The 25,291-nt window shown below is 36.0% G+C and overlaps 1 protein-coding gene across 1 annotated transcript in view; it reads left to right on the plus strand.

Moving 5' to 3' along the window:
* Positions 1-9,048: 9,048 nt before the first annotated feature.
* LOC121376749 (phosphatidylserine synthase-like) overlaps positions 9,049-25,291 on the plus strand; it is an 81,693-nt gene continuing 65,450 nt past the window's right edge. The window contains exons 1-6 of the mRNA XM_041504517.1: positions 9,049-9,234; positions 13,855-13,946; positions 14,505-14,549; positions 15,584-15,702; positions 16,676-16,834; positions 17,536-17,687. Of these exons, the coding sequence (XP_041360451.1) occupies positions 9,065-9,234; positions 13,855-13,946; positions 14,505-14,549; positions 15,584-15,702; positions 16,676-16,834; positions 17,536-17,687 (737 nt within the window). The 5' untranslated portion in view covers positions 9,049-9,064. The remainder of the gene's footprint in view (positions 9,235-13,854; positions 13,947-14,504; positions 14,550-15,583; positions 15,703-16,675; positions 16,835-17,535; positions 17,688-25,291) is intronic.

Raw genomic sequence — 25,291 nt, forward strand, 5'->3', positions numbered from 1 at the left:
ATGTGCTCTAGTGATGTCCTTAAACAATACAAACTTTCTTCTTCTTCTACTATCATTTACCATAGAAACAGGGCATCATCATTTACCATAGAAACAGGGTATCATCATTTACCATAGGAACAGGGCATCATCATTTACCATAGGAACAGGGCATCATCATTTACCATAGAAACAGGGCATCATCATTTACCATAGAAACAGGGCATCATCATTTAGAAACAGGGCATCGTCATTTACCATAGAAACAGGCTATCATCATTTACCATAGAAACAGGGTATCATCATTTACCATAGAAACAGGACATTATCATTTACCATAGAAATAGGGCATTGTCATTTACCATAGAAACAGGGCATCATCATTTACCATAGAAACAGGGAATCATCATTTACCATAGAAACGGGGCATCATCATTTACCATAGAAGCAGGGCATCATCATGACTGGATTATCAAATGAATGAAACCCAGGGGGATGAAAGAAAGAAAGAAATGTTTTATATAACGAGGCACTCGACACATTTTATATACGGTTATATGGCATCAGACATATGGTTAAGGACCACACAGATTTGGAGAGGAAACCTGCTGTCGCCACTACATGGGCTACTCTTTCCGATTAGCAGCAAGGGATCTTTTATTTACGCTTCCCACAGGCAGGATAGCACAAACCAGGGCCTTTGTTGAACCAGTTATGGATCACTGGTCGGTGCAAGTGGTTTACACCTACCCACTGAGCCTTGCGGAGCACTCACTCAGGGTTTGACCAGGGGGATGAAGCCACACATTCACATAATGGCATCTAACTCCAAAATTTGGAAAATAACTTGTATCACTTTTAGGAACTGAACTCTTCAGTTGTATACATGTACCGTAGTATTTTTATGCAACTGTTTGTAATCAGGACATTTTTGCAAGATATTATACAACAGCCATGGCACAGATGATATAGCTGGTAATTTTCAAAGAGGTAGGTATGGCTATACCATTGATTTAAAAAACAAATTTATGTGTTATAATTGTTGTATCTGTGAAAATGTTCTTCACAGGTGAATTTGAAAAGAGAGTCTGGCAACCTCGAGTAGTACCACTATTTTTTACACTGTGCTGCCCCCTGTACAGTGTGTGGTAGCTCTGTGTCATGTTAACATATTTCTGTTCATTGTTTAATAAATACTATACCTGAATGCTCATTTTAAAGATACAAAGCAATGTATTTGTTGTTTATAGCTGTTTTTGTCACATTAACACATCTTGCTGGTTCTTATATTTTTTACCTGTTTATTGTTTCATTGTTTAATATATATTTGTTACTTATTTAATTAATATTTTTGGACATTTTTGTACAGTTTGTCAAAATAAGAATACAATTTGATTCCACCTGTGAAATATCTAATTTTAATCACAAATTGTCGATAATATACTAGGGGTGCAGAACTCGCTGTGAAATGAATTGATGGGGGTGATTGACTGCTCGCCTAACACAGATTATGGGAAGCCATTTTAGATATGACCATATTGACACCGTTTAAATTTACATGCTAAAGAAAGGGAGGTAAAAATTACTCCCCTTGAACTAATTTCAGGAGAGTGAAGGAAAGCAAGAGTGATAACTTGCCTTGAATGGCAAAGTCTAGGTATACTGGCATTTTTAATGAGGTGGTGAATATAAGACTCCATCATATGTGGTCATATGGAATAGAAAAAGTACACCTGAGGTGGTGGAAATTTCGACCCGGGTCAAGGCTTGCCGAGTTCCATGGTCGAAATTTCACCACCGAGGGTGTACTTTATCTATCCCACATGACCGCATATGATGGAGTCTTTTTTTTCTCTCATTCATTCGGAAAATAAACCATTATTTTACACGAACAGACAAAGATGGCTGAACAAGTAACTTTTTTATTTGACAATTTTATCATGAATAAACTACACTATCATATTTGCTGTATTTTTTTCATGCGTTAAATAAAATTTAACACAACAAATTAACAAGATATCTTTTAAAATGAAGGTTTTAATAATACAATATTAATCTAAAACTGTATCTAATGACCTCACGTCACCATCTCAATTAATATGATGTAATATATTGCCAACAACATCATGTTAAACGCAAGCAGGTGATATCCCATGTAGGATAGAAATTTCTTACATAGCTGAGGATAAGAGAAATAGAATGCATTAATTGTATAATGTAGATATACATATGATTAGAAGTTTTTGCTATTATTGTGTTATGAAGTGTAATAATTAACAAACTAACTATATCCATGTTTTTTCAAGATCTTCTAATTATTTCTTTACTTCGTTTACTAATAAACTTTATATTACCATATTACCATATCACAGCACCGTTTGTCACAGTACTTTTGCTGAATTTGTGGTTGTTAAATTTTGTATTTTATAAATATATTTTACAGAAATTTATTATTTCTGTTATTTTATTTATAATGAGAAATAAAAGATTTATTTTTATTATTTATTTCTACTTTAGTATTGTATATTTTACTAAGGTCGACGACAGCCACTTTTCGCACCCTTGTTTTGGCTTCGTACATAGTAAATAAAACGTATCCAACGGTAACTTTTTGATATGATATATTTGACAAAAGGTACTTTTTATTTCTTTCATCTTTTGAAACTTAAAATTAATATTTTGTCCAGAATTATGAAAAATAACAAAATACCAACCTGTAAACAACGTTGTCCGCTTGTTATAGCAATTTGACAGGGGTCAAGGTTAGTAGACTAGTTTTTATTTTAATGTGGCGAAGCATTGTAATAATATAGCTAATTTTGAATTTGAATGACGTCAGTATTCCAATGACGTCACTTCGAATCGCCTTACAATAACTATACAATGGGTACATGACGTTTCTGTTTTAAGAATGCTGGAAAAATTCCAATGCAAACTTGCTATTGAACATTTTTTGTTTGAACATTACTAATGTATCTGAATGTGTTGAAGAAAATCTTGGGATTAAAAATTGTACCTTTTACGAAATATGGATTTCAAGTGAAATTACGATAAGATATGCTATATTTATTGTGTACGAACCCCAAAAAAGGGTGCAAAAAGTGACTGTCCTCGACCTTAGTTAATTGTTTTGTGATTTAAAACATGTGAACTGTTCAGGTTTAAAACCAGATACAAATTACGTGGGGCAGAATCTAGCTCAGTCAGTAGAGTTCTTGGCTGGAGTGCTTGCATCGTAGGATCGAACCACCTCCGGGTACAAATTCTCTGATTTCTGCAATTGTTGAAGTTTAGTAGACAATTTGGCGAAATGTTTTGCTCACCCAGAGCTAGCCCTGAAAGGTTGTGGCATGTACCGTGCTGTCTGTGGGAAAAAGGAAGGAAGGAAATGTTTTATTTAATGACGCACTCAACACATTTTATTTTTACGGTTATATGGCGTCAGACATGGTTAAGGACGACACAGATATTGAGAGGAAGGAAGGAAGGAAATGTTTTATTTAACGACGCACTCAACACATTTTATTTTTACGTATATATGGCGTCAGACATGGTTAAGGACGACACAGATATTGAGAGGAAGGAAGGAAGGAAATGTTTTATTTAACGACGCACTCAACACATTTTATTTACAGTTATATGGCGTCAGACATATGATTAAGGACGACACAGATATTGAGAGGAAGGAAGGAAGGAAATGTTTTATTTAACGACGCACTCAACACATTTTATTTTTACGGTTATATGGCGTCAGACATGGTTAAGGACGACACAGATATTGAGAGGAAGGAAGGAAGGAAATGTTTTATTTAACGACGCACTCAACACATTTTATTTACAGTTATATGGCGTCAGACATATGATTAAGGACCACACAGATATTGAGAGGAAGGAAGGAAGGAAATGTTTTATTTAACGACGCACTCAACACATTTTATTTTTACGGTTATATGGCGTCAGACATGGTTAAGGACGACACAGATATTGAGAGGAAGGAAGGAAGGAAATGTTTTATTTAACGATGCACTCAACACATTTTATTTACTTTTATATGGCGTTGGACATATGGTTTCGGATCACACAGATATTGAGAGAGGAAACCTAGTGTCGCCACTTCATGGGCTACTCTTTTCGATTAGCAGCAAGGGATCTTTTATATGCACCATCCCACAGACAGGATAGCACATGGCCTTTGCTATACCAGTCGTGGTGTACTGGCTGGAGTGGGTCCACCGACGGGGATCGATCCCAGACCAACCATGCATCAAGCGAATGCTTTACCACTGAGCTACATCCCGCCCCCTGTGGGAAAGTGCGTATAAAAGATCCCTTGCTGCTAATGGAAAAATGGTTTCTTCTAAGACTATGAGTGAAAAAATTACTGAAGCAAAAATGCATGAAGAAACATAATTCTGTTATAGGCAGTCCAAACAGTTGAGAAATCAGACATGGCCGAGATCACCATGGAAACATATCGACTCTGCAGGTAAACATGAGAGTTGCAGGTAAATATATGACCCACAGGTTTGTGGGTAAACAAGGACCCTACATGTGGACATGGGACCTACAAGCTAACGTGGGACCTACAGATAAACAAATTAAACAGGATCCAAAAGTAAATATGGTACAGATAAACATGGGACCTATAGGTAAACAAATGGGATCTAATAGTAAATATGGTACAGGTTAGGTCTTCCAGGAGTCCAGAAATACCTGACTCGAGTACTCAAAGGTCAACTTGACCCGGACCCGAGTACCGACACTTACACTACACGACAATGAGACTAAGCAATAAAGTGAAATAGCATTATGCGTCTTAATTGCCAAATCCTGCCACTATATTGCCAAATCCTGCCACTATATTGCCAAATCCTGCCACTATATTGCCAAATCCTGCCACTATATTGCCAAATCATTACACTATATTGCCAAATCATGCCACTATATTGCCAAATCCTGCCACTATATTGCCAAATCATGCCACTATATTGCCAAATCATGCCACTATATTGCCAAATCATGCCACTATATTGCCAAATCTAGCCACTATATTGCCAAATCCTGCCACTATATTGCCAAATCCTGCCACTATATTGCCAAATCCTGCCACTATATTGCCAAATCCTGCCACTATATTGCCAAATCCTGCCACTATATTGCCAAATCCTGCCACTATATTGCCAAATCCTGCCACTATATTGCCAAATCCTGCCACTATATTGCATTCAACACATTCAATTTAGTCTTTTATGTTTTACATCATGTCTCATAGCCCTAAAATGTAATAAGTGGCATGTGGCAAAATGACGTAAAAAAGTATAATTAAATGAGAGTGATCTTCCTTGCACGGGTACTTGAGTCCTATGAACGGATTCGAGTCTTGCTAGACTCGGCCCGTGTCCGAGTACCCGAGTCCTCGTGGAGACCCTAGTACAGGTAAACATGGGACCTACAAGTAAACGGGACCCACAGGTAAACCTGGAACTTGCAGGTAAACTTGAGACATGCAGATAACATGGGACTGACAGGTGAACAAAGGATATAAACAAAGAACCTGAAAATAAACTTTAGACCTTCATCCAAACCATGGTACTTCCACATAATTAGTGGATCCACAGGAAAAAGATGGGACAGACAAACATAAAACCTGCAGGTAAAATCAAAGGTAAACATGGGACATGGATGTAAATGGATAACAAGAGTACCCGTGAGGTACATGATACGCCCATCAGGAGTTTGATGGAAAACCATATCTATATTAATGAATATGTTATGGGTACGATTAAAATGTAATTATGTGAAATGTTTGCAATGGGATGGATGAACAGTTTGTTTTGGACCAACCACCATCCCAAGTTGTTCCTACATGTGGTTTGATGGCCGTGTATGCATGCATCTGTATACAAGATATGATCAGGACAAGGATTTACTGTTATGTGCAGTAGACTATGAAAAGTAGGTCAAAGTGACCTAGTAATAGTATGTGACACATCGCTATCTCAAGTTGCTGTTACGTGTGAGGTTTGATGGTCCTGTATACATATGTGTGCAAGATATGGTCCGGACAAGGATTTACTGTTATGTGCGGTAGACCATGAAAAGTAGGTCACAGTGACCTAGTAATAGTACGCAACAAACCACCATCCCAAGTTGTTCCTACATATGAGCTTTGATGGTCCTGTATGCAAGATATGGTCTGGACCAAAAAAGGTTAACAGACGGATGGATGTATGGTTGGACAGACAACACCATAGATGGATGTATAAAAACTATCTGTTATCGTAAATGTTCTTTTTACTGGATAGGGGCGGCATGTAAAGCGCCTGCTTGATGCGCAGTCGGTCTGGTATCCATCCTCATCAGTGGTCCCATTGAGCTATTTCTCATTCCAGCCAGTGCACCATGACATGTATATCAAAGGCTGTGGTATGTGCTATCCTGTCTGTGGGATTGTGCATATAAAAGATCCCTTAATAACTAAAATTAGAAAAATTTAGCAGGTTTCCTCTGATGACCCTCTGATGACTGTGTCAGAAACACCAAAGCTTGACATCCAATAGCCCTAATGATGTCATTGAACAAAACAAACTTTAAACTCTTTTTACTGGATAAGTCACACACCATGTACCGTTCAGTCCTCAATTCATTTAGCACTTGTAAATGTTGCTTAATAATACCAGTACCATATAATATTTAACAAAAACTAGCTTATTTAAGTATTTCAGAGGTCAACCTATTGTCTGTTCCACCCTCCTGCAAAAAGTATTTTTGTAAATAATTTCAGAAAAAAAGACAAAAGTGTTTTAGAAATAACGAAAATACTGGGCCAAATTTATAAAACCAGTTTATGTCTTACATGTGTGTAATTACGTACATTTATAATGTTAAACACCTGCATTTAAGCATAACTGGCTTAGTTAGTTCAGCCTATCATTTTTGTGTCCAACTTAGAAAACAATTGGTCACAAATATAAATAACTTGTAGTAAATTCTATAGCATAAAAAAAGACATTTCCTGTGGGACGGACTGTAGCTGTAAAATTAATAAACTTTTTTTTTAGTTGGTACTTTTGAAAAAAGCAATAACTTATAAATTTTTAAAATAATTTTCTTTTAATGAACCTACTTTATTGCCCCAGAAAAACAATAGATAATGTCAGGGTTGGGGCCCCGAATCATTACCGGACATAGCAATTATACACATGGAGCAAGGAGACAACGGGAAGGAAGAAAGCTGAAATAAGTATTTCTTCTAAAGCAGCAACATTGTAAAACAACAACCATAGTCTTTTTATATAAAAAATCAGGCTGGTTGTTTAAATATTTTCCAAAAATCTTAGCCAACATTCCCAATTTTCATCGAATTCTTTATGTAAGCAATTTGTGTAATACATATATTTTTCTAATAATAGCATATCTTTGATATAATGTTTTAATCCAGTTTTATAGAGTGTAGTGTTCTGTAATTTTGTTTTGTATATATAATACTTTACATTTATAATTAACCAATTTACAAAATTGTTTTCCTTATTTATATCACCAAATAAAATCATAGTTTTGTTTAACTGGAAGTCTTCACCTGTTTGTTACAATCATTCTATAAGATTCCAGAGTTTGATGAATTTGGGGCAAGCGTAAAACAAATGATCCGATGTTTCTGAAATTACAAAGATTTGAATCAACATATTTTATTTTATATAAGAAAGTATTCGTTGCTGTAATTCTATGTAGGATTTGATATTGGAACCATAACAGTGTTGGGTCTTTCAAAATCTTAAATGGCAGGCTATAATACTTCACCCAGTTTGAAGACGAAAAAGCAAATCCTTCAGCAGAGTATTTAATCTGCAAAGTAGGAAGTATATTCGTGTCGTTGAGTAGTTTATAGATTTCTTTACTTCAAGATTTATTTTTCTAAAAGGATTTTATTTTAACTGGTAAAATGTGATGCTTTGAACACCAACTGTTTGGATGTTAAAAGTAGTTTTCTTGCATATAAAAACTTGTATAGCCTTTAATAAAGAAGCAAGTTCTAGAAAATGTGATTTTATATTATACTTTAAGCTGAATGTATCATAATCTATAAACTGTCCTTGGTTATTAAGTAAATCTTGTATAAGGGGCAGATTGGGTACTGAAATTAATAAATGAGTGATTTTGGTTATTACTAGTGTTTTCACTACATTGATTCTACCCAAAACTGTTATATTCCATGTTAACCATTGATTTATCCCATTTTTCATTTCCAAAATTTTAGATTCGTAATTTTGAGCAACCATCTGTTCCATATTCAGCATAAATGTTACCCCTAATAATGTGAACTGATCAGCACCCCAAGCTAGCTTCCACTTTGCTGGATGGAAAATCTCTTTTGAAAACTTTTTACTTCCTATCCAAATAATATGTGGTTTTGAATAATTTATTTTTAAGCCAGAAACATCTGCATACATATCTAATATTGTTAAAGTACTGTCCAGGGACTTGGGAGATCTGTTTAAAATAAAGGTAGTATCGTCTGCGTATTGAGATAAAACATATTCTTCCCCATTTATACTTATCACTTTAATATCATTAGAATTTCTAATTAGTATTGCTAAAATTTCTGCATAGATGATAAAAATATATGGGGAGAGTGGATCACCTTGCTGGTAACCGCTTTCCAGTTTAAAACTCTCGGACAAGAAACCATTTTGTAATATTCATGACACTGAATTATAATAAAGAGTTCTGATCCAATTTTTAATTGAACTTTTAAAGTTAAATATATCCAGAGTTTGTTCAATAAAACACCAGGAAACTGAGTCAAATTAATGAACCTACTTACTAAACTGGACTATGTTAAGCTACACAATGTATCGATACAGGGAATTGTGGTGTGGTGTCTTTATTTAAATTAAAATTAAAAGATTCCTATTTATTTTCTTAAAACGGAACAGTTAAAATTAATCATTTGATAAAAATTTACGAAATGTCTTTTTACAAAGTTTACGGTAACGTTCACCTTTTATTTTTTTAAAGAGTCTAGAGTTATCTTCCCAACAGTTAAATCTTCCGTACTCTGACCGAAAAAGTAGTAAATGGGAAGATGGCGTCTGCAAGAAAGGACAACGTGATCGCAGAGGACGACGAATATTTTCGGGAGATAATCAATGAGAGGAGCGTCGATGATATTTCTCTGGAGTTCTTCTACAAACCGCATACTATAACATTACTAGCGGCGTCCATTTTAGGTTTACTTTATTCCGTTTTCACCAGGCAAGTACAAAATGTCGAGTTTACTGTTAGCCGGTTTACTCTTAAAATCATAAAATGTTGGAAATACAGGGGCACAATAAATTATCAAAGTTACATAAGTGATGAATTTATTGGTTAATTTTGTTTGGAAATGTAATCGTAATATATTGAACATCATGTCCATAAAAAGTACAATGAAATAATTTCATTTAAAAGCAGATTTAAAAAAAAAGGATGAGGTCACGTTTATTCATAAAAATTATTGCATTCATGTTTATAATCGTTAATTCTTTGAAGTTTGACGGCGAAAAAAAGCCTGCTGTTTTTGTAAACTGGCGATGTTGATATTTTTGAGTTTATTTTTATTTTTAGTTGGAAATCTTGTTTATGCACTGTGGCATCATATTACAATTACAGAAGTATTCTGCACGTAATTAAAATCAAGGATTATGATGAATATATAATATTGGAAGGACTTTCTTTTGGCACTGTCACTAAACTTAACCCTAACTCTGTTTATAATAAGTATTTATAATGTTCTTTATATGTGACAGTGCCAAAGGAAAGTCCTACCAAAATATTAATATGTTGTTGATTATTAAAAACAATTAGTAATTTTTAAAATAGCAAAAATAAGGCAGTTGTAGTTATGATAATGCACCTTATAATGTGATAGTGTGAAGATGGTTGAGAATTTTTTTTAACTCGGTAGAGCCTTTGCAAGATTTGTGGGTCATAAGACTTAACCTTCTTGGCGGACGCCAAGGGTCACACTGGAAAGAACTTAGTTTTAGCCAGTTATTATATATGTAGTGTATATGTTGGAAAATTATTATATATAATATATTTATATTGGGGAGATCCTAATATCGGATAAACAATGAACTGTCGAGCCTGTCTTAATGACATTTGTCAGTTTGTCCCTTGTTTCCGTAAAAGAATGATCAGGCAAGGCTTTTGGACTCCGACTAGGATGCATATTCAACAATATTTATTGCACATTATTGCTTAACCTATTGGTATATATAATTAATAAAATGCTATGAGTTGATTAAACAGTGGGGGGCGAGTTGGTTTTGGGGCGAGTTGACCTGCTCCCAGCCCTGGAACCCATTAGATTTCAGCCAGCTGGTTTTTATCTGTTGGCTGCTTCAGTATTCTCGCAGATCTGTGTTAGGGAGAAGCAGCACCTCCCTTTTTCATGATTTTCCCCTTTCACATTTTTGCCATCCACTTTATTTTTCTTCAGCGCACCTGTTTTTTTTGTTTTGTTATTGTATGGTTCTTGATTAACATCCTGGAAAGAGCAGTTGACTAATACAGTCAACAAAAACGTCTAAGAAAATGCAACATCATAACGGTGTAACTCTATATGGAAATGCATCAGTGACAAAAACACATTAGCCATATTCCAGTCTTACTGTTACATAATTTTCACAGCCTCTATCATTTGCCATGCCAGTACCCATTTATCTGTTTGATACACTCAAAAGTTACATTTTATTTGAGCATTGAAAACATTTATTAGATTTTTTTTTATTGTTTTGGCAAATACTGACAGAAACCACTTATTTGTCACCAAATTTGTCACATGATCAGAATGGTTAATCAGTCTTTTGTGTCCACTGACTAACATCTGATGTTTTGTGCTCGATGTGTGTTTTTTTTACTCAGCACTAAGTTACTGTCATTTGTTTATTGTGCAATTCCTAATAATAGATTAGAAAGAAAGAAAGAAATGTTTTATTTAACAACGCACTCAACACATTGTATTTATGGTTATATGGTTAAGGACCACACATATTTAGAGAGGAAACCCACTGTTGCCACTTCATGGGCTACTCTTTTTCGCTTAGCAGCAAGGGATCTTTTATATGCACCATCCCACAGATAGGGTAGTACATACCACAACCTTTGATATATCAGTCGTGATGCACTGGCTGGAACGAGAAATAGCCCAATGGGTCCACTGACAGGGATCGATCCTAGACCGACTGCACATCGAGCGAGCGCTGTACCACTGACATACGTCCCGCCCCTAAATAATAGATTAGAGACCTTTCATTTTGTTAAGGATATCACCAGTTATAAAAAAACAATGGAAGTGGTAGTGTTCATCATTACAATTATCTATCTTGGGTGCTAAATAATATTTACACTGCCTTTATAAAAACAATACTATTTATCTCCTAATGGTATCAGTGTGATCGATTCATTTGAAGAAGATAACCCCCCCCCCCCAAAAAAAAACACAAACTATATTGTATTGCAGGAATGACAAGTCACTTGAAAGCAATACTTGGAGTATTGTATATTGTTACAGGAATGATGAGTCGTTTGAAAGCAATACTTGGAGTATTGTATATTGTTACAGGAATGATGAGTCATTTGAAAGCAATACTTGGAGTATTGTATATTGTTACAGGAATGATGAGTCGTTTGAAAGCAATACTTGGAGTATTGTATATTGTTACAGGAATGATGAGTCGTTTGAAAGCAATAATTGGAGTATTGTATATTGTTACAGGAATGATGAGTCGTTTGAAAGCAATACTTGGAGTATTGTATATTGTTACAGGAATGATGAGTAAATTCAGGGCTATCTCTGGCACTCACCAGTTGCGAATTTCAAAAACAATTGGCAAATTTTAATTTAATTTGGTGAAATACTTTTATGTAATAATTGATATTTTGATACATAATAACTGGGGTTTACAAGTTTTGAAGTTTAACAGATAATTTGGCTAAATTTTCTACTGACCCAGAGTTAGCCCTGCATTTGAAAGCAATATTTGGAGTGTTGTATATTGTATTACAGGAATGTTGAGTCGTTTGAAAGCAATATTTGGAGTGTTGTATATTGTATTACAGAACTGATGAGTCATTTGAAAGCAATATTTGAAGTGTTGTATATTGTATTACAGAACTGATGAGTCGTTTGAAAGCAATATTTGGAGTGTTGTATATTGTATTACAGGAATGTTGAGTCGTTTGAAAGCAATATTTGAAGTGTTGTATATTGTATTACAGAACTGGTGAGTCGTTTGAAAGCAATATTTGGAGTGTTGTATATTGTATTACAGAACTGATGAGTCGTTTGAAAGCAATATTTGGAGTGTTGTATATTGTATTACAGAACTGATGAGTCGTTTGAAAGCAATATTTGGAGTGTTGTATATTGTATTACAGGAAAGATGAGTCATTTGGTGTGTTGTATATTGTATTACAGGAATGACGAGTCGTTTGAAAGAAATATTTGGAGTGTTGTATATTGTGTTACAGGAAAGATGAGTCATTTGGTGTGTTGTATATTGTATTATAAGGATTGATGAGTCGTTTGAAAGCAATATTTGGAGTGTTATATATTACATTACAGAAAAGATGAATCATTTGGTGTGTTAATTGTGTATTGCATTACAGAAATGAGTCATTTGAAAGCAATATTTGGAGTGTTGTATATTGTATTATAGAACTGATAAGTCGTTTGATAGCAATATTTGGAGTGTTGTATATTGTATTACAGAACTGATGAGTTGTTTGAAAGCAATATTTGGAGTGTTGTATATTGTATTACAGAACTGATGAGTCATTTGAAAGCAATATTTGGAGTGTTGTATATTGTATTAATTACTGGAATGATGAGTAGTTTGAAAGCAATATTTGGAGTGTTGTATATTGTATTACAGGAATGGTGAGTCGTTTGAAAGCAATATTTGGAGTGTTGTATATTGTATTACAGGAATGCTGAGTCGTTTGAAAGCAATATTTGGAGTGTTGTATATTGTATTACAGGAATGCTGAGTCGTTTGAAAGAATATTTGGAGTGTTGTATATTGTATTACAGGAAAGATGAGTCATTTGGTGTGTTGTATATTGTATTACAGGAATGACGAGTCGTTTGAAAGAAATATTTGGAGTGTTGTATATTGTGTTACAGGAAAGATGAGTCATTTGGTGTGTTGTATATTGTATTACAGGAATGATGAGTCGTTTGAAAGCAATATTTGGAGTGTTATATATTATATTACAGGAAAGATGAATCATTTGGTGTGTTAATTGTGTATTGTATTACAGAAATGAGTCATTTGAAAGCAATATTTGGAGTGTTGTATATTGTATTACAGAACTGATAAGTCGTTTGATAGCAATATTTGGAGTGTTGTATATTGTATTACAGAACTGATGAGTCGTTTGAAAGCAATATTTGGAGTGTTGTATATTGTATTACAGAACTGATGAGTCGTTTGAAAGCAATATTTGGAGTGTTGTATATTGTATTAATTACTGGAATGATGAGTAGTTTGAAAGCAATATTTGGAGTGTTGTATATTGTATTACAGGAATGGTGAGTCGTTTGAAAGCAATATATATTTGGAGTGTTGTATATTGTATTACAGGAATGCTGAGTCGTTTGAAAGAATATTTGGAGTGTTATATATTGTATTACAGGAATGATGAGTCGTTTGAAAGCAGTATTTGGAGTGTTGTATATTGTATTACAGGAATGATGAGTCGTTTGAAAACAATATTTGGAGTATTGTATTATAGGAAAGATGAATCATTTGGTGTGTTGTATATTGTATTACAGGACTGATGAGTTGTTTGAAAGCAATATTTGGAGTGTTGTATATTGTATTACAGGAATGATGAGTCATTTGAAAGCAATATTTGGAGTGGACTGTGCTGTGTCGCATTCTTCTTCCTCATCATCAGTGTCCTCACGTTCCCTAACGGTAAGTCAACACTAAGATTCTCACGTTTCATATTATATAACCAGCAATGAAAAGTCTGGGTTTTTTTTCTTCTGATTTCCAGAATTTACTGCAAGCATAAAACCACTATTCCTGTGCTTGTTCTTTGTTGAAACTCAAACAGAAATCCACATAGTTTTCAATAACCCTGCAAATTGTTTTTGCACAATTTTTATGTTATTTTCCTCAACTCAATTTTGTGTGTGGGGTGTGTGTTTACTAAAACGGGCACTGTGTGTCTTGAGTGTCCAGTAGTGTTTTCAGAGCACTACTCCCAAACCGTTCATGATAACTTCACTTAAAACTGAACACATAATCTAGTGGTCTAGTTCAAAGTTAATATTCGTCTTTCTAAAAAATAAGAAGATATACTGAAGTGAAAAAAGTTTTTCTTTTCAATTTAATTTAATTTACTTTTGTAGAACAAAGAAACTTTAGCTAATGTATTAGAAATTAAAAAGAATTTCCCATTTTTATGTGAATTGATTCATAATATAAATTAGCAGATTTCAGAGGATTTTAATGACTTGTTGATTGCAGGTCCCTTCACGAGGCCACACCCTGCAATATGGCGAATAGTGTTTGGTAAGATGATCTTTTTTATCTCGGTAATTAAAACCCCCCATTACAGTTGAATCCCATTGGCTCGCACCCCGTCGGTGCCCCAGAAAGTGTCCAACCCATCGGGTAGTTTGACTTAACCATTCAGTCAACATTGTGTAAATGTAACTCGGGACTTTGTTTTTGGTTCAAGCGTTGCGGTGTAGTCGACCCTTTCGAGTTCGACCAAACAAGATTCTGTTGTAGTTTCCATCATGCCAATTGAAATATATGAAAACTTCATAATTTTACTGAACTTGAGAAATATTAAAATCAACCTTTCCTATAATTTTAAAATCAGAACCACATTATTAACAACTATGATAAAATTTCTCTCCTGTCTTTTAATTACCAATATATTTCCCCCACGTTTTGACAGAAATCTTGAAAATCCCCATTACAAAAACACATATTTCACATACTAGATGATAATGATGTCACCTATATCAACTTTGCTGAGATGTCCAAGGGCAAAAAGGCATGTACTTTTGTGCTAGCTACCATTTTGCCATTTCATGGAATATTCTCCAAGAGGGTTGGAAGGATATGACGTAATCTAACAATGTCGTAACATGCATTATGCTACTTATGGTATAAAAGAACTCATGATAATATATTAATTACATCACATACTCTTGAAGAATATTCCATAAAAAAGTTAAATAGCAGGAACAGTTGCATGCTTTTTGTCCTAGGAGATCTTGATGAAGTCGAGATAGATGACATGCTTATCATCTAGTATGTGGAATAGTGTTATTGTTGTGGTTTTTTTCACAATTTGCAGAACCACAGACTCCTAAATTCACGTTATAAATATCTGATTTCCAGTGACCTTAAAAACATGACTGACACTGTAATGTAACATACAACTGTGTCCTTGACTTTGAAATGTGTCTTTGACCTGAGAAAGTGACCTTGAAACGTGACTGGCACTGTAACATAGAAATGTTGCTGACCTTGAAATGTGTCCTTGACCTGAGAAAGTGACCTTGACCATTGACCTGTTTGTGTTGCTGCAGGTGTCAGTGTTCTGTACTTCATGCTGTTGCTGTTTATCCTGTTCATGACGTATGAGGACGTCCGCAAGATGATCGTCTGGCTCTACCCGGAGCTGAAGGACATCGGACCTGACGAGAAGGTTTGTCTTCTGTGTTACTAGAACTTCATTTTGAAAAGTGGGCGGGACGTAGCCCAGTAGTAAAGCACTCGCCTGATGCATGATCAGTCAAGGCTTAATCCCCGTCGGTGGGAACATTGAACTGTTTTTTTGTTCCAGCCAGTGCACCACGACTGGTATATATAAAAAACGTAGTATGTGCTATCCTGTTTGTTGGATGGTGCATATTAAAGTTCCCTTGCTACTAATGAAACAATGTAATATGTTTCCTCTCTAAGACGGCATGTCAAAATTACATCCCATAGCCTGATGATTAACAAATCAATGTATTCTAGTGGTGTCGTTAAACAAAACAAACTAACTGTGTTGCAATAACTTCATAAGTCTTGCATTCAGAATTATCAATAATTGATTTATATGTTCTAGTAATGCTCTTAAAGTTAAACAAAAGAGATTTTTCATAGTCAGTTCTTTTCGTCTAGTTACACTGTTTTATTACGATGTGTTCATCCTTTTCCATCTATTTACCTTAGGCACCCAGTAGTAGCCAATATATTTCGTATGCTTGGTTGTCTTTAAACAATCTTTCATTCTTTCTTTTGTTCATGGGGGCAGGACTTAGCCCAGTGGTAAAGCACTCGCTTGATGTGTGGTCAGTCAGAGTCGGTGGGCCCATTGGGCTATATCGCTCCAGCCAGTGCACCACGACTGGTACATCAAAGGCTGTGGTATGTGCCATCCTGTGTATGGGATGGTGCATATAAAAGGTCTCTTGCTGCTAATGGAATAAATGTGCTCCAGTGATGTAGTTGAATAAATCAAACTTTATCTTTTTGTCTGCCTGTCTGTGTCTAATGTATCAGGTTTCCTTTCTAATACTATGTCAAAATTACCAAATGGTTGATATCCAATAACCGATGATTAATAAAATAATGTCTTCTAGTGGTGGTGTTAAACGAAACTCTTTCGTTGATTGTTAATGACTTTGTTTCAGGAGTATGCAGTGAACTGCTCTGAGATCACTTGGTCTCGAGTGTGGTCTCACATGGACGTGTTTGCCTTCAGCCACTTCCTGGGCTGGGCGATGAAGGCCATCTTGATACGGCATTATGGGATACTGTGGACGATCAGTATCATGTGGGAACTCACTGAGGTAGGTTAATTTTTGAAGGTACAGCATCGTAACTGATTGGGTTGGGATCGATCCCTGTTGATTGGCCCATTGGGTTATTTCTCGTTCCAGCCAGTGCACCATGATTGGTATATCAAAGGCCGTGGTATGTGCTATCCTATCTGTGGGTTGGTGCATATAAAAGATCCTTTACTGCATTAGAAAAAATGTAGCGAGTTTTCTCTGATGTCAGAATTACCAAATGTTTGACATCCAATAGCCGATGATTAATTAAACAATGTGCTCTAGTGGTGTTGTTAAACAAAACAAACATATTTCACTGTTTTAAGTATTGGTTTATTCTTTATGCCAATTTTGTACAATAAAATACCTAAGATGTTGAGATTTGATTAAATAATAAATAATTTTGAAATAAAGATGCTAAGAGACACATTTTTTGGCAATTTAATGTTGTATATTGTGGATGATAGGCTTTCTGCCAGAAAATAATTAAAGGGTACATAATGATAAACAGAACATGCCATAAAGGACTCTACTAGGTGTTTGAAATGTTTTGAAACTGGACACTTCATTCATGTACTTTCACACATTTTAAAAAAGCAGTTCTCTTACTGTCATCTTTATAAAAAAAAAAAAAATATATATATCCATTAATTTCCAAGATTTTAGGGCACATATCTGCCAATGATAAATGACACAGTATGAATATTCGTTTTTTTCAGGTGGTTTTTGCTCATCTGCTTCCAAACTTTGCCGAGTGTTGGTGGGATTCGTGGATCCTCGATGTGTTGCTATGCAACGGTCTTGGAATATTCGTCGGCATGTATGTGTGCAAGATTCTTGAGATGAGGACCTTCCACTGGGAGAGCATCAAGTAAGTCTGTCTGTCTGTCTGTCTGTCTGTTTGACATCCAATAGCTGATGATTATTTAATCAATGTGCTCTAGTGGTGACGATAAACAAAACAAACTAGGGACAGGATGTAGCCCATTGGTAAAGTGCTCGTTTGAGATGCACTGCCGGTTTGGGATCGATCCCAGTCGGTGGGCCCATTTGGTTACTTATCGTTCCAGCCAGTGCACCACGACTGGTATATCAGTGTGCTCCAGTGGTGTCATTAAATAAAACAAACTTTAACTTTTTATCTGCCTGTCTGTCTATCTGTCTGTGTTTTCTCTGTCTGTGTTGGTGTGTCTATTATTCTGAGGGCTGGATCTAGCTTTGTTGATAGAGTGATTGTCTGCAGTGTTCAAACACTCTTGGTGGACACATTGTCTTGTTTTCCAGTTCCCCATGACTGGTATATCAAAAGCTATGGTAAGTGCTGTCCAGTCTGGGGGAAAAGTGCATCTAAAAGGTCCCTTAAAAATGTAGTGGATTTTCTTGCCTTAGTGGACTGATTTTCTGATTATTTTTCTCCTGTTTAACCAGTTCCCGATGACTGGTATATCAAAAGCCATGGTAAGTGCTGTCCAGTCAGAGGAAAGTGCATCTAAAAGGTCTCTTAGAAAATTAGTGGATTTCCTCTTGACTGCATGTTTGACATCCAATAGCTAATGCTTAACAATTCGGTGTGCTCTAGTGGTGTCATTAAACAAACTGTTAACAGTCTGAGGATGAGATTGCTGCTAATGGAAAAATGTTGCTGATTTTCTCTAAGACTATTTGTCTGAATTGTTAAATATCATACAGTATCTGAGGATTAATAAATCGGGTGCACTCTTGTTTTACAAACCTAACTGTCAGTCTGTCTGTGTGTCTGTCTCAATCTCTCTGTCTATTAGTTTTGGAATTTCATCATCGAACATCAGTTATAATCAGTTCGGCACCAACGGATGTACTTTTGATTTCACAGTCTGTTAGAATTATATGAACACAAGAAGGATTTGAAGTATAAGGACCATGCACCAATTGTCTTGCTCATTAGGATGTCGACCCTACAAATGGTTAATTTTACTTTTAATATCTTTTTCCTTGTGAAAAAACATGAACCGAGCTACCCCATAAACCGGTCTATTTACATATGTCTTGTTTTTAAGGAATCTGCATATGCGTGAACCCTAATATTGAAATAGTTTTGTTGACTTGAAAGAAACTTTCCCTAGAAACAAAATGCACAAATGAGGAAAAGAAAAGTAAATATTAAAAATATTTTTATACATAGGTAAATAAATACACAGTCCCGATTTTGCACTGTACACACTATATTAAATGGCTTGTAATATTAAATAAATAACATTGTCAGTCTCGTCTGCTTCGACCAGTTCATTGCATAAGAGTTTTGGTGACGTCACGTGACATGTGTCAGTCTTGAAATACAGTAGCTCGGTTTAGGAATGTATCTGAAGAATGTCAGCATTACACAATGACATGCATTTAATCTCTTCACAACGAAAAATAGCATAGTAATTAACATCTGTGATTTTGATAATAAAGTGAACACAGTAAAATGTTATTTCATCAAATGGATCATACATTACGAAGTGTGAGTGCAGAAACCATTTCCAGTTAATAGGCCTGTTCACGGTTACTCAAGGATATATACTGTATATATATATGTTGGGTTTTGTTTTCATGTGTATAATACACTAATTCCATCATCTAAACTGGAGGAAAATTATGGTTAACATTTTCCCACATAATCGATTCTGTATTTTTATAGTCTATCATCACATCGGTAGAGCCAAAGTGATCAATTTTCGATTATAGCCTATTATTGGAACACCATCACTGTCTGTCTGTCTGTGTTTCTAACAAATCCATACAGTAAGAAAGCACGGGATTTGTATCAATTTCCGCTAACAGCTAGGAAACCGTATGAAGGAAACTCATGATGCAGAATGAACAAATAGAGATGCATCATTTATGAGGTAACTGCGAATGAAAACTAAGTACTATCTGTCTTTGTTGCACTGACATTTTCTGAAGCATTATTCAGTCATCAACCCACCCAAATCCAGCTATCAACCCACCCAAATCCAGCTATCAACCCACCCAAATCCAACTATCAACCCATCCAAATCCAACTATCAACCCATCCAAATCCAGCTATCAACCCATCCAAATCCAGCTATCAACCCACCCAAATCCAGCTATCAATCAACCCACCCAAATCCAGCTATCAACCCATCCAAATCCATTATTCAACCCACCCAAATCCATTCACCAATGACCCAAATCTATCAATCAAACTCCCCCCCCCCCCAATTCCACCTGTAAACTCCAGTTTCAAGCTCGTTGAGGTGTATAATTGAAGAATTAATTTCCAAAACACGATATACACCAATTTATAGATTGTAGCAGAGAAAGTATATATATTGATGTTGGTACAGCTCAACTACACGACATTGTCACAATAAAGTTTCTGTGTTATTTGCCCATTGAACAGGATGTTAAAACTCTTGCTTGCACGTTTGCAACAAAACCATGTTTTTCTCAAAATGAATGCCAATGGATATTTTTAAGGTTTTGATAATGAACTCTTCAGTTGTACAGGGCTTAATAAGTGGGTGGTGTCGGCGGCATTAGTTGCTGGAAATCACTGACTGCCACCTGCTAATGAACACTCGGACTACATGGAGAGAATTGGAGAGATCCTCATTTGTGTCCCTCCCCCCCCAATCTGTTGATAACCTGTTAGTGTACGTGTATGCTGTGTGAGTGTGGTTCTTCTTGCTGTAGAATTCATCGACCAGAATCATCTTGTCCCCCCCCCCCCCCCACCTACCACCCCGAGATCTGTTGATTGCCTGTTAGTGTATGCATATGCTATGTGAGAATGGTTCTACTTGCTGTAAAGTCCATCAACCAGAATTATCTTGTGTCTCTCCCCCCCCCCCCCCCTCCGATCTGTTGATTGCCTGTTAGTATACGCGTATGCTATGTGAGAATGGTTCTACTTGCTGTAGAATCCATCGACAAGAATCATCTTGTCTCTCCCCTCCCCCCGATATGTTGATTGCCTGTTAGTGTACATATATGCTGTGTGAGAGTGGTTCTACTTGCTGTAGAATCCATCGACAAGAATCATCTTGTCTCTCCCCTCTTTCCCCCCCCCCCCCCGATCTGTTAATTGCCTGTTAGTGTACATGTATGCTGTGTGAGAGTGGTTCTACTTGCTGTAGAATCCATCGACAAAAATCATCTTGTCTCTCCCCTCCCCCCCCCCCCCCCCCCCGATCTGTTAATTGCCTGTTAGTGTACTGTATGCTGTGTGAGAGTGGTTCTACTTGGTATAGAGTCCATCAGCCAGTATATTTATGGGAAAAAAATCAATGTATTTACCGTAAATAGTGTAATTATTATACAGCATTTATAAAATAAATTATGGGTGGGACATAGCCCAGTGGTAAAGCACTTGCTTGCTTGGTCTATTGTCAATCCCCATCGGTGGGCCCATTGGGCTATTTCTCATTCCAGCCAGTCTGTGGGATGGTGCATATGAAAGATCCCTTGCTACTAATAGAAAATGTAGTGGGTTTCCTCTGTATGACTATATGTTAGGATTACCAAATGTCTGACATCCAATAGCCAATGATTAATAAATCAATGTGCTCTAGTGGTGTTGTTAAACAAAACAAACAAACATTTTGTAAAAACTAAGGTGACGAGATCTAGCATGGTTGGTAGAGCACTTGCGTTGTTGGATTCAATGATCTGAGTGGATCCGTTTTCTCACTGAGTTTCTTTCTGCCCCAACAAGTGCTCCACAACTGGTATATCAAAGGCTGTGATATGTGCATATAAAATATGATAAGTATTATTATATTTATATTTATACATGTGAGATTACTCAGCCTTTCTGGAAAGATCTCATGCCCTGGTTAAACACTTCTTGTACTCACCTTTATAATATGAATCTTAGTGTGGAACTGGTTCTAATGGGATTGAAAACAAAAATAAAAACAGACAAAGTGTTTGACTCATTTTATTACTTGCTAAAACATTTTATATCTAAATGTAAGATACAAAATATGAAACCAAATCGTATTCATTTTAAACATGAATTAAACACTAGATATCAAATAGAACAAAATATAGCATTTAGTAACTGTGAGTATGAAAGTTTTAACAGAGAATGGGCAATGTATAAGCCACTGTTACAATATTAAAACATTACAATATTATTTGTTAAATTCGGGCCAAGCTTGTCTGTACACCAAAGGCTATCAAGAATAATATATCGGTGTGAATGTAGTGTATCAAAGTGTGTTTTAAAAAAAAAAAAAAAAAAAAAAAAAATTCACAGAAGCATTACTGTTTATTCTATACTACATGCATATACAAATGTTGTCAAGTTTCAGGTTATTCAAAATAGTTATTAGTTTCTTAAAGTATCATTCCTGGGTCTTGTAGACCTCCTGTCCCTTTTTCCCTGGATTGGAGCAGTTAATTGTAAACAGGGTATCTGTGAATGAATAAAAAATAAAATAATAAAAACCCCATATATATATAATAAAATCCATTGCTGCTATTGCAAAAAATATAGCACAGGTTTCCTCTAAGACTATGAGTCAAAATTACCAAAATGGTTGACATCCAATAGCCGGTAATTAATAAATTTAATAAATTGATGTTCCCTAGTGGTATCGTTAAACAAAACCATTATTTAATTTTTATTTATTTATTTAACTTATTACCATGTATGATATAATTGCTATGCAATGTTTGTGACAATCAATACACACACGTATTTAGCACCAGTGATGTAATCACCATGGAGTGTTTGTGAAAATCAATACATACACAGTAAATAATATAATGAACATGCAGCCTTTGTGAAAATCAATATATTTACCATAAATGGTATAATAAACATGCAGTGTTTGTAAAATTAACTTTTTGCCATAAACAGTGTAGTAAACATAGTGTAGTAAACACAGTGTAGTAGTAAACACAGTGTAGTAAACACAGTGTAGTAAACAGTGTAGTAAACATAGTGTAGTAAACACAGTGTAGTAAACACAGTGTAGTAGTAAACACAGTGTAGTAGTAAACACAGTGTAGTAGTAAACACAGTGTAGTAAACACAGTGTAGTAAACACAGTGTAGTAAACATAGTGTAGTAAACATAGTGTAGTAAACGTAGTGTTTGACAGGGTTTCTGCCAGAGGGTAAAACGGGTATGGTGCCATACATGTAGTATACCCAAAACATTTTGCTGATTTTTTTGTTTAAGTTAACCGTTTGACAAAATTAATTACTCTTATCATTACTGTATGGTTTTCTTAAACCTAATCCTAAACTTAACCCATTTTCTTTCTGGGGAGGCCCCCCATACCCCCTGTTGACTGTGGTTGCAATCAATTCCATAGCGCCATACCCAAAAATTATTTCTGGCAGAAACACTGTTTGTTATATAATCAATATACAGTTGAATCCCATTGACTTGAACCCCGTCGGTGCTCGAGAAAGTGTTCGACCCATCGGGTAGTTCGACCCAACCATTCGGTCAACATCGTGTACGTGTAACTCGGGACTTCGTTTTTGGTTCCAGCGTTACTATATATTCAATTCTTTTGAGTTCGACCCAACAAGATTCTATTGTATTTATTACTTATATTTACCATTTAAGAATGATACACGAAGCATGCAGTATTTTTGAAATTCAATATATTTATTGTCAATGACAATGTTATAATCACCATGTGGTGTTCGTAAAGATCAGTATATTTACCGTAAATGGTATAATTACCAACATATCTACTATTTGCTTCAGGTATCTGATTTTTTTTAAAGTAGTCTTGTCTCCCTGTTTTAAGACATTTCTAATGCAAGATAAACACATAATTGTTTTTTCACAGTAAAATAAAATAAAGTTTGACTTGTTTAACAACACCACTAGAGAATTTATCGGGTCAGGTTGTAGCCCAGTTTCAAAGTGCTTGCTTGATGCACGCTCGGCCAGTGCACCACGGCTTGTATATCAAAGACCGTGGTATGTGTTATCCTGTATGTGGGATGGTGCATACATAAAAGAAAGAAAGAAATCTTTTATTTTACGATACACTCAACACATTTTATTTATGGTTATATGGCATCAGACATATGGTTAAGGACCACATAGATATTGAGATAGGAAACCGGCTGTCGACATGGGCTACTCTTTTTGATTAGCAGCAACAGATCTTTTATATGCACCATCCCACAGTAGTACATACCACGGCCTTTGATGTACCAGTCGTGGTGCACTGGCTGCAGCGAGAAATAGCTCAATGGGCCCACCGACGGGGATCGATCCCACACCGACCGCGCATCTAGCGAACGCTTTACCACTGGGCTACGTCCCGCCCCCATATATAAAAGAGTAGCCCATGGTGACAGCTGGTTTCCTCTCTAAGACTATTTTTCAAAATTTCAAAATGTTTGACATCCAATAACCAATGATTAATAAATCAATGTGGTCTAGTAGTGTCATTAAACAAAACAAAGTTTAACTTTATTAATTCACCACCTCTGCAATTTCCCACAGCACTTTGCCTTGGACTTTATTCAGGGACCGGCCTCGGTGGCGTCGTGGCAGGCCATCGGTCTACAGGCTGGTAGGTACTGGCTTCGGATCCCAGTCGAGGCATGGGATTTTTAATCCAGATACTGACTCCAAACCCTGAGTGAGTGCTCCGCAAGGCTTAATGGGTAGGTGTAAACCACTTGCACCGACCAGTGATCCATAACTGGTTCAACAAAGTCCATGGTTTGTGCTAGCCTGCCTGTGGGAAGCGCAAATAAAAGATCCCTTGCTGCCTGTTGTAAAAAGAGTAGCCTATGTGGCGACAGCGGGTTTCCTCTAAAAACAGTGTCAGAATGACCATATGTTTGACGTCCAATAGCCGATGATAAGATAAAAAATCAATGTGCTCTAGCGGTGTCGTTAAATAAAACAAACTTTTTTTTTTTATATTCAGGGATTTTTTCAGAAAGGAAGAAAGAAATGTTTTATTTAACGACGCACACAACACATTTTATTTACGTTTATATGGCATCAGACATATGGTTAAGGACCACACAGATTTTAAGAGGAAACCCGCTGTCACCACTACATGGGCTAAACTTTCCGATTAGCAGCAAGGGTCTTTTATTTGCGCTTCCCACAGGCAGGATAGCACAAACCATGGCCTTTGTTGAACCAGTTATGGATCACTGGTCAGTGCAAGTGGTTTAAACCTACCCATTGAGCCTTGCGGAGCACTCACTCAGGGTTTGGAGTCGGTATCTGGATTAAAAATCCCATGCCTCGACTGGGATCCGAACCCAGTACCTACCAGCCTGTTGACCGATGGCCTAACCACGATGCCACCGAGGCTGGTATGTTTTTTTTTCTTTGTTTTTTTCTCAGTGGCATGTTTGTTTTGCTGTCAGAAGTATCAAATGTTTGTCGTCGTGGGAAGTGGGATGGTGGAATTCCCAATCAGAGAATGGGGGGTCTAATTAAAATTAGCTCTACTATTACATGTGGATCTAACAGCAGCCCTTGGAGCT

Source organism: Gigantopelta aegis, chromosome 7 (genome assembly GCF_016097555.1).
Source record: "Gigantopelta aegis isolate Gae_Host chromosome 7, Gae_host_genome, whole genome shotgun sequence".
Lineage (NCBI taxonomy): Eukaryota > Metazoa > Mollusca > Gastropoda > Neomphalida > Peltospiridae > Gigantopelta > Gigantopelta aegis.